Here is a 16,617-nt window from a genome sequence, read left to right as displayed (position 1 = left end):
TACCTCCTCCCAAGAGGGCCCATAGCATGGTCAGAGAGCTGCACCTCCACCACTACTCTCCTAGAGGGCCCATAGCATGGGTCAGAGGAGAGCTGCACTCCACCACTACTCTCCTAGAGGGCCCATGGCATGGGTCAGAGAGCTGCACCTCCACCACCACTCTCCCAGAGGGCCCATAGCATGGGTCAGGAGGAGAGCTGCAATTCTCCACCTCACTACTCTCCTAGAGGGCCCATAGCATGGGTCAGAGGAGAGCCGCACCCACCACTACTCAGAGGGCCCGTATGGGCCGAGAGCCGCACCTCCACCACTACTCTCCCAGGAGGGCCCATAGCATGGGTCAGAGTGAGAGCCGCACCTCCACCACTACTCTCCTAGAGGGCCCATAGCATGGGTCAGTAGAGCTGCACTCTCCACCACCACTCTCCCTAGAGGCCCATAGCATGGGTCAGAGAGCTGCACCTCCACCACTACTCGAGAGGGCCCATAGCATGGCCGAGAGCTGCACTCCACCACTACTCTCCTAGAGGGCGAATAGCTGCAGCTGCAGCTATAGGCTGCTACATTAACCTGCTTATCTTGTAATCCGCAGTGGGTTGTGGTTAAAACAGAGACACTGAATGTGGGGACCCTGGGGAGAGAATGGCACTAGCAAGGCTGAAGGCACCACCAAGACACAAAGTCTGGACTGATACTTATCTAAAGCCATGAGTCACTGTCTGTCCACTTATCAGCCTGCAGCATCTTGGCAGGAAAGCGTTGTTTCGGGTCTAGAAGTTTCTCTGTGCTATCTGAAGTCAGCATAATTCAGGCTACGCTCCCAGATGGCACCCTATTCCCTATGTAGGTCATTACTTTTGGCTGGAACTATGAGACTGTATAGGAATAGGGGTGTGATTTGGGACAGAGCCTCAGATTGCCTTTGTAACTGATGAGGGCTGGGGCAAGTGTCTCGATAATCTCTGACTGTCCTCTCTCGACTCCTAACCCTGTTCTAGTTGTCCAAAAGGATGCAGGTGTGTACGAGGTTGAAGCAAAGGATGCCAGAGGAAAGATAAGAACATGTTCAACCTGACTGAAGCAGGTACGAATACACCTCTTTCACGTAGCTCTACCGTGTTCTAGAACACTTATCATGTATATACTGTATTCTAGAACACCCGTTTTGTTTTCTACTGTGTTCTAGAACACTTATCATGTATATACCGTATTCTAGAACACCTATCATGGTTTTTACTCGTGTTCTAGAAACACCTCTCTCAATGCTCTACTGCTCCCTAGAACACTTATTTAATGATATACCGTGGCCCTAAAACACCTCTGTCATGGCTCTACTCGTGTTCTAGAACACCTCTGTCATGGCTCTACCGTGCTCTAGAACACCTCTGTCATGGCTCTACTGTGTTCTAGAACACTCTGTCATGGCTCTACTGTGTTCTAGAACACCTCTGTCAAGGAGCTCTAATGTGTTCTAGAAACACTCCTGTCATGGCTCTACTGTGTTCTAGAAACACCTCTGTCATGGCTCTACTGTGTTCTAGAACACCTCTGTCATGGCTCTACTGTGTTCTAGAACAATTCTGTCATGGGCTCTACTGTGTTCTAGAAACACCTCTGTCAAGGCTCTACCGTGTTCTAGAAACACCTCTGTCATGGCTCTACTGTGTTCTAGAAACACCTATGTCATGGCTCTACTGTGTCTCTAGAACACCTCTGTCATGGCTCTACTGTGTTCTAGAACACCTCTGTCATGGTCAACCGTGTTCTAGAACACCTCTGTCATGGGTTTTCATCGTGTTCTAGAATGCCCTCTGTCATGGCTCTACCGTGTTCTCGAACACCTCTGTCATGGCTCTTACTCGCTCAAGAACACCTCTGTCATGGTTTCACTGTGTTCTGTGAAAACACCCTGTCATGGCTCTACTGTGTTCTAGAACACCCCCTGTCATGGTTTCTACTGGGTGTTTCAGAACACTTCTGTCATGGCTCTACTGTGTTCTAGAGAACACTCTGTCATGGCTCTACTGTGTTCTAGAACACCTCTGCTTGTGCTCTACTGTGTTCTGTGAAATCACCTCTGTCATGGCTCTACTGTGTTCTAGAACACCTCTGTCATGGCTCTACTCGTGTTCTAGAACACCTCTTGTCATGGTTTCACTGTGTTCTAGAACACCTCTGTCATGAAGCTTCTACTGTGTTCTAGAACACCTCTGTCATGGCTCTACTGTGTTCTAGAACACCTCTGTCATGGTTTCTACTGTGTTCTAGAACACTCTGTCATGGCTCTACTCGTGTTCTAGAACACCTCTGTCATGGCTCTACTGTGTTCTAGAACACCTCTGTCATGGTTTCAATGTGTTCTAGAACAATTCCTGTCATGGCTCTCACTGTGTTCTAGAACACCTCTGTCATGGCTCTACCGTGTTCTAGAACACCTCTGTCATGGTTTGATTTTCGTGTTCTAGAAACACCCTGTCATGGCTTCTACCGTGTTCTAGAACACCTCTGTCATGCTCTACTGTGTTCTAGAACACCTCTGTCATGGCTCTACCGTGTCTCTAGAACACCTCTGTCATAAGTTTCACTGTGCTCCCAGTCACCCCCGTCATGGCTCTACTGTGTCTCTAGAACACCTCTGTATCTCTAAGGCCAAACTGTGTCCACTACTGTAACTATTGTTGACTACTAGTAATGACTGTAATCTGTTCCAGGTTACTAAGCTGTGCTGAAACGAGCTGTTCAGGTGATTGGTGAGTCTCATCTACATGTTAACAGATACACTGCATGTGGAACATTGTGTTTATAAACCGGCTGGTTCGAGGCCTGAATGTTCATTGGCGAAGGCCGGTATATCAGACCGATACCACGTATGACAAAAATAATATTTGTACTGTTCTAATTACGTTGGTAACCAGTTTATACGACAGCCTCTCGCAAGTTATTGCTTACATACAATATGATTCTTTAAGGAATACCTGAAGTAGTATAACAGTAATCCTTCTACTCCCTCCCCAACCCCCAATTAGAAGAAAATAATTGTATGCACTGCCTATCCTAAGTTGAATGCACCAATTTGTAAGTGTCTCTGAATAAGAGCGCCTACAAAATGACTAAAATGTAAAATAATGATGATTGAATAATGCAGTTTATTACCCTGTCTACTTGGCTCTCCAGCCAAGTCGCCTACGGACATCAGTGGGCTGAGTACAGAACATGGGTATTGCCCTCTACTCCTTCATCACATATCGCGTGAGGACCTCCGCGGGGGCTGGCTGCACAAGTAAGACTATGGACCCAATGGCTCCCTACCCTAACCCCAACCCTAACCTCCAAGTGGGCTGGCTGCACAAGTAAGACTATGGACCCAATGGCTCACTACCCTAACCCTAACCCTAACCTCCAAGTGGCTAAGGCCACAAAGTAAGACCATAGACCCAATGGCTCACCCTAACCCTAACCCTAACTCCAAGGGCTGGCTGCACAAGTAAGACTATGGACCCAATGGCTCCCTACCCCAAACCCTAACCCTTAACCTCCTCCAAGTGGGCTGGCTGCACAAGTAAGACCATGGGACCCAATGGCTCCCTACCCTAACCCCTAACCTAACCTCCACATGGGCTGGCTGCACAAGTAAGCACTATGGACCCAATGGCTCCTACCCTAAGCCTAACCCTAACCTCCAAGTGGGCTGGCTACACAAGACCATGGACCCAATGGCTCACTACCCTAACCCTAACCTCCAAGTGGCTGCACAAGTAAGACTATGGACCCAATGGATCCCTACCCTAAGCCTAACCCTAACCTCCAAGTGGGCTGGCTGCACAAGTAAGACCATGGACCCAATGGCTCACTACCCTAACCCTAACCCTAACCTCCAAGTGGGCTGGCTGCACAAGTAAGACTATGGACCCAATGGCTCCCTTACCCTAACCCCAACCCTAACCTCCAAGTGGGCTGGTTGCACAAGTAAGACTATGGACCCAATGGCTCCCCACCCTAACCCTAACCCATAAACTCAAAGTGGGCTGGCTGCACAAGTAAGACCATGGACCCAATGGCTCACTACCCTAACCCTAACCTCCAAGTGGGCTGGCTGCACAAGTAAGACCATGGACCCAATGGCTCCCTACAATAACCCTACCCCCAACCTCCAAGTGGGTTGGCTGCATTAAGTAAGAATATGGACCCAATGGCTCCCTACCCTAAACCCAACCCTGACCTCCAAGTAACAGCTGCACAAGTAAAGGCTAATAAGGACCCAATGGCTCCCCTACCCTAACCCTAACCCTAACCTCCAAGTGGGCTGGCTGCACAAGCAGTCCTCTGTACCTCAGCTGGGAGAGCACGGCGCTTGTAAAGCCGAAGGTAGTGGGTTTCGATCCCCGGGACCACCCATGCACAAAAATGAATGCACGCATGACTGTAAGTCGCTGATAAAAGCGTCTGCTAAATGGCATTTTATTATAAGTAAGACTATGACCCAATGGCTCACTACCCTAACCCTAACCCTAACCTCCAAGTGGGCTGGCTGCACAAGTAAGTAGCCATGGACCCAATGGCTCACTACCCTAACCCTAACCCTAACCTCCAAGTGGGCTGGCTGCACAAAGCAAGACTATGGACCCAATGGCTCACTACCCTAACCCTCAACCCTACCTCCAAGTGGGCTGGCTGCACAAGTAAGACTATGGACCCAATGGGCTCCTCACTGTACTACCTAGTGGCTCCCTACTGTACTACCTAGTGGCTCCTACTGTACTACCTAAGGGCTCCCTACCCACTACCTAGTGGCTCCCTACTGTACTAAATGCAGTGGCTCTACTGTACTACCTATGGCTCCTACCGTACTACCTAGTGGCTCCCCAATGTACTACTCAGTGGCTCCCTACCGTACTACCTAGTGGCTCTCTACTGTACTACCTAGTGGCCACCCTACCCACTACCCAAGTGGCTCCCTACTGTACTACCCAGTGGCCTCACTGGTACTACCTAGTGGCTCCCTACCGTACTACCCAGTGGCCTCTACCGTACCATCCCAAGTGGCCCCCTACCGTACTACCTAGTGGCCCTCACCGTACTACCTAAGTGGCTCCCTACTGTACTACCCCAGTGGCTCTCACTGTACTACCCAAGTGGGCCCCTACTCCACCAGCCTAGTGCCCTCTACCGTACCACCAAGTGGCCCTCACCGTACTCACCTAGTGGCTCTCACTGCACTACCTAGTGGCCCTCACCGTACCTACCCAGTGGCCCCCTACCGTACCACCTAGTGGCCCTACCCACTACCCAGTGGCTCCCTACCGTACCGCTACCCAGTGGCTCCTACTCCACCACCAAGTGGCTCCTCACCCACTACCTAGTGGCCCTCATACTGTACCACCTATGGGCTCCCCAATGTACTACCCAGTGTTTCCCTACCCACCACCCAGTGGCCCCTACTGTACTACCTAGTGGCTCCCTACCGTACCACCTAGTGGCTCCCTACTGCACTACCCAGTGGCTCCTACCGTACCTGCCACCTAGTGGCTCCTCACTGTACTACCCAAGTGGCCCTCACTGTACCACCAAGTGGCCCCTACTCCACTACCTAGTGGCTCCCTACCCACTACCCAGTGGCTCCCTACCGTACTACCTAGTGGCTCCCTACTCCACTACCTAGTGGCCTCACGTACTACCCAGTGGCCTCACCGTACCAGTGGCCCTACCGTACCACCAGTGGCTCCCTACCCACTACCTAGTGGCTCCCTACCGTACCACCTAGTGGCCCTCACTGTACTACCTAGTGGCTCCTCACTGTACTACCTAGTAATTCTACTGTACTCACCCAGTGCTCCCAACAGCTCACCTAGTGGCTCCCTACCCACCACCCAGTGGCCCCCACCGTACTACCTAGTGGCTCCCTACCGTACTCACCTAGTGGCTCCCTACCCCACTACCCAGTGGCTCCTCAATGTACTACCTAGTGGCTCCCCACCCACCACCTAGTGGCTCCTCACTGTACTACCTAGTGGCCCCTACCGTACCACCAAGTGGCTCCTACTGTACTACCCAGTGGCCCTCACTGTACCACCAGTGGCTCCTCACTGTACTACCTAGTGGCTCCCTACTGTACTACCCAGTGGCCCCTACCGTACCACCAGTGGCCCTACCGTACTACCTAGTAACTCTCACTGTACTACCTAGTGGCTCCCTACTCCACACCTAGTGCCCTATCACTACCTAGTATTCACTCCACTACCTAGTGGGCCCTACCGTACTACCTAGTGGCTCCCTACTCCACCACCTAGTGGCTCCCTTACTGTACTACCTAGTGGCTCCCACTGTACCACCTAGTGGCCCTACCGTACTACCCAGTGGCTCCCTACTGTACCACCAGTGGCTCCTCACTGTACTACCTAGTGGCTCCCTACTCCACTACCTAGTGGCTCCCCTACTCCACTACCTAGTGGCCCTCACTCCACTACCCAGTGGCCCTCACTGTACTACCCAGTGGTTCTCACCCAGCCACCTAGTGGCCCCTACCCACCACCCAGTGGCCCTCACTGCAATTACCCAGTGGCCCTCACTGGTACTACCCAGTGGCCCCTACTGTACTAATGGCAGTGGCTCCCTACCGTACTACCCAGTGGCCTCACCGTACCACCTAGTGGCTCCCTACCCACTACCCAAAGTGGCCCCTCACTCCACCACCAGTGGCCCCCTCACCCACCGCCCAGTGGCCCCTACCGTACTACCTAGGTGGCCCCCTACCGTACTACCCAAGTGGGCTCCCATCACCGTACCACCAGTGGCCTCACTGCACTACCCAGTGCTCCCCACCCACTCACCCAGCGGCTCCCTACCACACCACCTAGTGGCCCTTACCCACCACCAAGTGGCTCCTCACTGTACTACCTAGTGGCTCCCCACTGTACTACCTAGTGGCTCCCCTACTGTACTCACCAGTGGCTCCTACCGGTACCACCTAGTGGCCCCCTACTGTACTACCTAGTGGCTCCTCACTGCACCACCTAGTGGCCTCACCGTACTACCTAGTGGCCCCCTACTCCACTACCAGTGGCTCCCCTACTGTACTACCTAGTAACCCTCACTGTACTACCTAGTGGCTCCCCTACCCACCACCTAGTGGCCCCCTACCCACTACCTAGTGGCTCCCTACCCCACTACCCAAGTGGCCTCACTCCACTACCTAGTGGCTCCCTACCGTACCACCTCAGTGGCTCCCTACCGTACCTACCCAGTGGCTCCCTACCGTACTACCCAAGTGGCCCCTACTGTACTACCTAGCAATCTCATACCGTACCACCTAGTGGCCCTACTCCACCACCAGTGGCTCCCTACTGTACCACCTAGTGGCTCCCTACTGTAACTGCTACCTCCAGTGGCCCCTACCGTACCACCCAGTGGCCCTACCGTACCACCCAGTGGCCCCTACTGTACTACCCAATGGCCCCTACCCACTCACCTAGTGGCTCCCTACCGTACCACCAAGTGGCCCCTACTCCACTACCTAGTGGCTCCCTTACCCACTACCTAGTGGCCCTCACCCACCACCTAGTGGCTCCCTACTCCACTACCTAGTGGCTCCCTACTCCACCACCTAGTGGCTCTCACTGTACTACCCAGTGGCTCCCTACTCTCACCACCTAGTGGCTCCCTACCGTAACACCAGTGGCTCCCTACCGTACTACCTGCAGTGGCTCCTCCTGTACTACCTAGTGGCTCCCTACCGTACTACCTAAAGTGGCTCCCTACTCACACTACCCAGTGGCCCCCTTACACGTACTACCCAGTGGCCCCCTACCGTACCACCCAGTGGCCCTCAACTGCACTACCCAAGCGGCTCCCTACCGTACTACCTAAAGTGGCTCCCTACCGTACTACCTAGTGGCTCCTTACCGTACCGCTACCCAGTGGCTCCCTACCGTACCACCCAGCGGCTCCCTACCGTACTACCAGGCTCCTTACCGTACTACCTAGTGGCCCTCACCGTACCACTCAGTGGCCCTCACTGTACTACCCAGTGGCCCTCACTGTACTACCCAGTGGTTCCCAATGTACTACCCAGTGGCTCCCTACCGTACTACCTAGTGGCTCCTCAATGTACTACCTAGTGGCTCCCTACTCCACTACCCAGTGGCTCACTGTACTACCAGTGGCCCCCAATGGTACTACCTAGTGGCCCCTTACCCACTACCTAGTGGCCCCCTTACCCACTACCTAGTGGCTCCCTACTGTACTACCTAGTGGCCCCTACCCACTACCTAGTGGCTCCTCACTGTACTACCTAGTGGCTCCCTACTCCACTACCTAGTGGTTCCCACCCACCTACCAGGCCTCACCCCACTACCCAGTGGCCCCTACTGTACTACCCAGTGGCTCCTACTGTACCACCAGGCCCTACTGTACTACCTAGTGGCTCCTACTGTACTACCCAGTGGCTCCCTACCGTACTACCTAGTGGCTCCCCTACTGTACTCACCTAGTGGCTCCTTACTGTACCACCCAGTGGCCCTTACCGTACCACCCAGTTGGCTCCCTACCGTACTGCTACCTAGTGGTTCCTGCGCCCACTCACCCAGTGGCTCCCTACCCACTACCCAGTGGCTCCCACCGTACCACCCAGTGGCCCCCACCCACCACCCAGTGGCCCCTACCACCACCAGTGGCTCCCCACCCACCACCTAGTGGCCCTACCGTACCACCTAGTGGCTCCTTACTACACACCTAGTGGCTCCCTACCGTACTACCTATGGCCCCCACCGTACCACCTAGTGGCCCCTTACCATACCACCTAGTGGCCCTACCGTACCACCTAGTGGCCTCTACCGTACTACCCAGCGGGCTCCCTACCGTACCACCTAGTGGCTCCCTACCCACCACCCAGTGGCTCCCCTACCGTACTACCTAGTGGCCCTACCGTACTACCCAGTGGCCCTCACTGTACTACCTAGTGGCCCTCACTCCACTACCTAGTGGCCCCTACCGTACCACCCAGTGGCTCCTCACTGTACTACCTATGGCCCCCTACTGTACTACCTAGTGGCCCTTACCGTACTCACAATGGTAGTGGCCCTACTGTACTACCTATATTCCCACCTCACCCAGTGGCCCTACTCCACCTACCCAGTGGCTCCCTACTGTACTACCTAGTGGCCCTTACTCCACTACCTAGTGGCCCTCACTGCACTACCTAGTAGCTCCCTACTCCACCACCCAGTGGCTCCTACCCACTACCCAGTGGCTCCCTTACCGTACTACCTAATGGCTCCCACCCACTACCTAGTGGCCCCCTACTCCACTACCCAGTGGCTCCCTTTACCGTACTACCTAGTGGCCCCTACCGTACCAGCCCAGTGGCTCACCGTACTCTCACCAAGTGGCCCCCTTACCCACTACCCAGTGGCCCCCACTGTACTGGCCCAGTGGCCCTCACTGTACTACCTAGTGGCCTCACCATCACCCATGACCCTACCGTACCACCTAGTGGCCCCTACCGTACTACCTAGTGGCCCTCACCCCACCACCCAGTGGCTCCTCACTGCACACCACCTAGTGGCCCCCTCACCGTACCACCCAGTGGCCCTCACCGTACTACCTAGTGGCCCTACCCACCACCCAGTGGCCCTACTCCACCACCCAGTGGCCCCTACCGTACTACCCAGTGACCTCTACCGTACCACCCAGTGGCCCTCACCCCACCTACCCAGCGGCCCCTACCGTACCACCCAGCGGCCCCCACCACCCAGTGGCCCCTACCGTACTACCCAGTGGCCCTCACCGTACCACCTAGTGGCCCTCACCGTACCACCTAGTGGCTCCCTACCCACCACCCAGTGGCCCCCTACCGTACCACCCATGGCCCCTACCCACCACCAGCGGCCCTCACCGCACTCACCCAGTGGCCCCTACTCCACCACCCAGTGGCTCCCTACCGTATAACCTAGTGGCCCTCACTCCACCACCCAGCGGCCCTCACCGTACCACCCAGCGGCTCCCCACCCACTACCCAGTGGCTCCCTACTGTACCACCCAGTGGCCCTCACTGCACTACCTAGTGGCCCTCACCGTACCACCCAGTGGCCCCTACCCACCATTACCTAGTGGTCCCTACTGTACTACCTAGTGGCTCCCTACCGTACCACCTAGTGGCTCCCTACTGTACCTACTCAGTGGCCTCACCACCACCAGTGGCCCCTACCCACTACCAGTGGCTCCCTACCGTACTGCCCAGTGGCCCTACCGGTACCACCCAGCGGCTCCCCAATGTACTACCCAGTGGCTCCCTACCGTACTACCCAGCGGCACCTCACCGTACCACCTAGTGGCTCCTACCCACTACCTAGTGGCTCCCTACTGTACTACCTAGTGGCTCCCTACTCCACTCACCCATACTCCCTACCCACCACCCAGTGGCTCCCTACCCCACTACCTAGTGGCTCCCTTACTGTACCACCTAGTGGCCTCCCTACCCCACCACCTAGTGGCTCCTACACCACTACCCAGTGGCCCTCACCGTACTACCTAGCACCCCACCGTACCGCTACCCAGTGGCCCCCACTCGGTACCTGCTACCCAAGTGGCCCCCTACCGTACTACCTAGTGGCTCCTCACTGTACTCACCTAGTGGCCCCTACTCCACTACTCAGTGGCTCCTCACTGTACTACCTAGTGGCCTCACTCCACTACCCAGTGGCCCTCACTGTGGCTCACCTAGTGGCCCCTACCGTACTACCTAGTGGCTCCCTACCGTACCACCTATGGCTCCCCACTCCACTACCTAAAGTGACCCACTGCACCACCAGTGGCCCTCACCGTACTACCCAAAGGCTCCTCACTGTACTACCTAGTGGCCCCTACCGTACCACCAAGTGGCCCTCACCGTACCACCTAGTGGCCCTCACCGTACCACCCAGTGGCCCCTCACCGTACCACCTAGTGGCTCCCTGTCAACCACCCAGTGGGTTCCTCACTGTACCACCTAGTGGCCCCCTACCCACTACCCAGTGGCCCCCCACGTACTACCTAGTGGCCCCTTACCGTACTACCCAGTGGCTCCTCACTGTACTACCTAGTGGCCCCCACCACTCACCCAGTGGCCCCTACCGTACTACCCCAGTGGCTCCCTACTGCACTACCTAGTGGCCTCACTGCACTACCTAGTGGCCCCCTACTCCACTACCCAGTGGCTCCCTTACTCCCACTACCCAGTGCCCCCTACTGTACTACCAGGTGCTCCTACTGTACTCACCCAGTGGCCCCCACTTCACCACCCAGCGGCCCCCAATGTACCACCACAGGTGGCCCCTACCGTACCACCCAGTGGCTCCCCTACCCCACTACCCAGCGGCCCCCTACCCCAACCACCTAGTGGCCTCTACCGTACCACCTAGTGGCCCTACCCACTACCTAGTGAGCCCCTACCCCAATATACCTAGTGGCTCCCTACTCCACTACCCAAGTGGCTCCCTCACTGCAATTACCTAGTGGCCCTCTACCGACACTACCCAGTGGCCCCCTACTGCACTACCTAGTGGCCCCTACTGTACTACCTAGTGGCTCCTACTGTACCACCTAGTGCTCCACTGTACTACTCAGTGGCTCCCTACCGTGCCTACCTAGTGGCCCTCACTGTACTACCTAGTGGCTCCCTACTGTACTCACCTAGTGGCCTCACTGCACTACCCAGTGGCCCCTACTCCACCACCCAAGCGGCCCTCACTGCACTACCCAGCGGCCCCCCACTGTACTCACCTAGCGGCTCCCACCCACTACCTAGTGGCCCTTACCCACTACCTAGTGGCCCCCACTGTACTACCAGTGGCCCTCACCGTACCACCAGTGGCCCTCACCGTACCACCTAGTGGCCCTCACCCACCACCCAGTGGCCCCTACCGTACCACCCAGTGGCTCCCTACCACACCACCTAGTGGCTCCCTACCGTACTACCCAAGCGGCTCCCCTACTGTACTACCTAGTGGCCCTCACCGTACTACCTAGTGGCTCCCTCTACCCACCACCCAAGTGGCTCCCTACCGTACTACCCAGTGGCCCTACCGTACCTACCCAGCGGCCCTACCGTACTACCCAGTGGCTCCTACTCCACTACCCAGTGGCCCCCTACCGTACTACCCAGTGTCTCACCGTACTACCTAGTGGCCTCACCCACTACCCAGTGGCCCTCACTGTACCACCAGTGGCCCTCACTGCATCACCTAGCGGCCCCCTACTCCACTACCTAGTGGCTCCCTACCGTACTACCCAAGTGGCTCCCTCACCGTACCACCTAGTGGCTCCTCACTGTACTACCCAGCAGCCCTACCCAATTACCCAGTGGTTCCTCACCGTACCACCCAGTGGCCCCCTACCGTACTACCCAGTGGCTCCCTACCCCACTACCCAGTGGCCCTACCGTACTACCTAGTGGTTCTACTCCACTACCCAGTGGCCCTCACCACCATTACCTAGTGGCTCCCTACCGTAACTACCTAGTGGCTCCCACTGCACACCAGTGGCTTCCCTACTCCATGCCCAAGTGGCCCTCACTCCACTACCTAGTGGCCCCCTACCGTACTACCTAGTGGCCCTCACTGTACACCTAGTGGCTCCCTACCGTACTACCTAGTGGCCCCCACCGTACTGGCCCAGTGGCCCCCTACCCACCACCATAGTGGCCCCTACCGTACTACCCAGTGGCCTCCTCACTGTACTACCTAAAGGGCTCCTCACTGTACTACCCAGTGGTTCTCAACTGTACTACCTAGTGCCCCTACTGTACTACCTAGTGGCTCCCTACTCCACTACCCAGGTGGCTCCCTACCGTACCACCTAGTGGCTCCCTACCACACTACCCAGTGGCTCCCTACCGTACTACCTAGTGGCCCTCACTCCACCACCCAGTGGCTCCCTACCGTACTACCCAGTGGCCCCCACTGCACCACCCAGTGGCCCTCACTGTACTACCTAGTGGCCCCTACCGTACCACCTAGTGGCTCCCTCACTCCAATTACCTAGTGGCTCCCTAATGTTCTACTCAGTGGCTCCCTTACCCACTACCTAGTGGCTCCTTACTGTACTACCTGTGGCTCCCTACGTACTACCTAGTGGCTCCCTACTGTACTACCTAGTGGCCCCTACTGTACTACCTAGTGGCTCCCTACCGTACTACCTAGTGGCCCCTACCGTACTACCTAGCGGCTCCTCACCGTACTACCCAGTGACCCCTACTGTACTACCTAGTGGCCCCTACCCACTGCCCAAGTGGCCCCTACTCCACTACCTAGTGGCTCCTACCGTACTACCCAGTGGCCCCCCACTACCACCACCTAGTGGCTCCCTACTGTACACCTAGTGGCTCCCCACTGTACCACCTAGTGGCTCTACTGTACTACCCAGGCCCTACTCCACATACCTAGTGGGCTCCTACCTCCACCACCTAGTGGCTCCCTACCGTACTCCTAGTGACTCCCTCCCCCCACCACCTAGTGGCTCCTCACTGCACTACCCAAGTGGCCCTTCACTGTACTACCTAGTGGCTCCTCACTGTACCACCAGTGGCCCCTACCGTACTACCTAGTGGCTCCCTACTGTACTACCCAGTGGCTCCCCCCACTGCACTACCTAGTGGCCCCTACCGTACCACCCAGTGACTCCCTACTGTACTACCTGTGGCTCCCTACTGTACTACCTAGTGGCTCCTCACTGTACCACCTAGTGGCCCTCACCCACCACCTAGTGGCCCCCTCGTACTACCTAGTGGCCCCCTACCGTACTACCTAGTGGCTCCCTACCGTACTACCTAGTGGCCCCTACTCCACTACCTAGTGGCTCCTCACTGCACTACCTAGTGGCCCCACTGTACCTAGTGGCCCCCTACCGTGCTCACCTAGTGGCCCCCTACCGTAAACCACCTAGCGGCCCCCTACACCACCACCAAATGGCCCCCTACCCCAACTACCCAGTGGCCCCCTTTTACCGTACTACCCAGTGGCTCTTTACCGTACTACCTAGTGGCCCTCACCGTACTACCCAGTGGCTCCCTACCGTACTACCTAGTGGTTCCCTACCCACCACCAGTGGCCCCTACTCCACTACCTAGTGGCTCCCTACTGTACTACCTAGTGGCTCCCTACTCCACTACCTAGTGGCTCCCTACTCCACTACCTAGTGGTCCCTCACCCACTATCTACCTAGTGGTCCCCACTGTACTACCTAGTGGCTCCCTACTGCACTACCTAGTGGAACCCTACTCCACTACCTAGTGGCTCCCTTCTGTTACTACCCTAGTGGCTCCCTACTCCACTACCTAGTGGCTCCTCTCCCACTGCCTAGTGGCTCCCTACTCCACTACCTAGTGGCTCCCTACTGTATGCTACCTAGTGGTCCCTGCTCTGTACTACCTAGTGGCTCCCTACTGTACTACCTAGTGGCTCCCTACTCCACTACCTAGTGGCTCCCTACTGTACCACCTAGTGGCTCCCTACTGTACTACCTAGTGGCTCCCCTACTGTACTACCTAGTGGCCCTACTGTACTACCTAGTGGCTCCTACCGTACTACCCTAGTGGCCTGCTGGCCTCACTACCATAGTGGCTCCCTACTGTAGCTACCTAGTGGCCCTACTGTACTACCTAGTGGCCCCCTACCCGTACCACCTAGTGGCTCCTACTACCACTACCCTAGTGGCCCCCTATGTACCAGCCTATGGCTCCTACTGTACTCACCCAGTGGCTCCCTACCCACCACCAGTGGCTCCCTCCCTACTACCTAGTGGCCCCTACCGTACTACTCGGTGGCTCCTACCCGACACCTAGTGGCTCCCTACTCCACCACCCAGTGGCTCCCCTACTCCACCACCCAGTGGCTCCTACCGTACCACCAAGTGCCCCCCCCCCTCACCACCCAGTGGCTCCCTTACTGTAACACCTAGTGGCTCCCTACCCTACTACCTAGTGGCTCCCACCCCACCACCTATGTACCCCTACCCACTACCTAGTGGCTCCCTCACTGTACCCCCCAGTGGCTCCCTCACCGTACTACCCAGTGGCTCCCTACTCTCACTACCTAGTGGCTCCTCACTGTACTACCTAGAGCTCCCTACTGTACTGCCAGTGGCTCCCACTGTCCTAGTGGCTCCCTACTGTACCAACTATGGCTCCCTACTGTACTACCCAGTGGCTCCGTCTCACCCTAGTGGCTCCTACTGTACTACCTAGTGGCTCCCTACCGTCCACTACCTAGTGGCTCCTACTCCACACCTAGTGGTCCCTACTGTACTACCTAGTGGCTCCCCACTGTACTACCCAGTGGCTCCCTACTGTACTACCTAGTGGCTCCCACTGTACTACCTAGTGGCTCCTACTGTACTACCTAGTGGCCCCTCTGTACGTGCTCCCTACTGTACTACCTAGTGGCTCCCTACTCCCACTACCTAGTGCTCCCTACTGTACTACCTAGTGGCTCCTACCGTACTACCTAGTGGCTCCCTCTGTACTACCTAGTGGCTCCCTACTGTACTACCTAGTGGCTCCCTACCCACTCACCTAGGGCTCCCTACTGTACTACGCTAGTGGCCCCACTGCGACTACCAGTGGTCCCCCTGTCACTACCTAGTGGCCCCTACTGTACCACCTAGTGGCTCCCTACTGTACTACCTAGTGGCCCTACTGTACTACCTAGTGGAGCCCTACTGTATCTACCTAGTGGCTCCCTACTCCACTACCTAGTGCCCCCTACTGTACTACCTAGTGGGCTCCTACTGCACTACTTAGTGGTCCCTACCGTCACTCACCTAGTGGCTCCCTACTGTACTACCTAGTGACCCCTCTGTGCTTACCTAGTGGCTCCCCCTACTCCACTACCTAGTGGCTCCCTACTGTACTACCTAGTGGCTCCCTACTGTACTACCTAGTGCTCCCTCCACTACCCTAGTGGCTCCCTACTGTACTACCTAGTGGACCCTACTGTACTACCTAGTGGCTCCCTACATACCCACTACCTAGTGGCCTACTGTACTACCTAGTGGCTCCCTACTGTACTACCTAGTGGCTCCCTACTGTACTACCTAGTGGCTCCCCTACCGTACTACAGTGGCTCCTCACTGTACTACCTAGTGGCTCCCTACTGTGCTCACCTAGTGGCTCCTCTACCACGCCTACCAGTGGCTCCCTACTGTACTACCCAGTGGCCCTCGACGTGCCTGACACCACCACTGCTCCTACTGTACTACCTAGTGGCTCCCTACTCCACTACCTAGTGGCTCCCTACTCCACTACCTAGTGGCTCCCTACTCCACTACCTAGTGGCTCCCTACTCCACTACCTAGTGGCTCCCTACTCCACTACCTAGTGGCTCCCTACTGTACTACCTAGTGGCTCCCTACTGTACTACCTAGTGGCTCCCTACTGTACTACCTAGTGGCTCCCTACTGTACTACCTAGTGGCCCCACTGTACTACCTAGTGGCTCACTGTACTACCTAGTGGCCCTACTGTACTACCTAGTGGCTCCTATCACTACCTAGTGGCTCCCTACTGTACTCACCTAGTGCGCTCCTACTGTACTACCTAGTGGCTCCCTACTGTACTACCTAGTGGCCCTACTGTACCTAGTGGCTCCTC

The 16,617-nt window shown here is 56.3% G+C and overlaps 1 protein-coding gene across 1 annotated transcript in view; it reads left to right on the top strand.

Moving 5' to 3' along the window:
* The first annotated feature begins 239 nt into the window (after positions 1 to 239).
* The window catches only part of LOC123492382 (myomesin-1-like), a 39,630-nt gene continuing 23,252 nt past the window's right edge, over positions 240 to 16,617 (top strand). The window contains exons 1-2 of the mRNA XM_045224908.1: positions 240 to 345; positions 3,175 to 3,280. Of these exons, the coding sequence (XP_045080843.1) occupies positions 240 to 345; positions 3,175 to 3,280 (212 nt within the window). The remainder of the gene's footprint in view (positions 346 to 3,174; positions 3,281 to 16,617) is intronic.

This window comes from Coregonus clupeaformis, chromosome 14 (genome assembly GCF_020615455.1).
Source record: "Coregonus clupeaformis isolate EN_2021a chromosome 14, ASM2061545v1, whole genome shotgun sequence".
Taxonomy (NCBI): Eukaryota; Metazoa; Chordata; class Actinopteri; order Salmoniformes; family Salmonidae; genus Coregonus; species Coregonus clupeaformis.
This window is presented reverse-complemented; position numbering and strand designations above follow the sequence as displayed.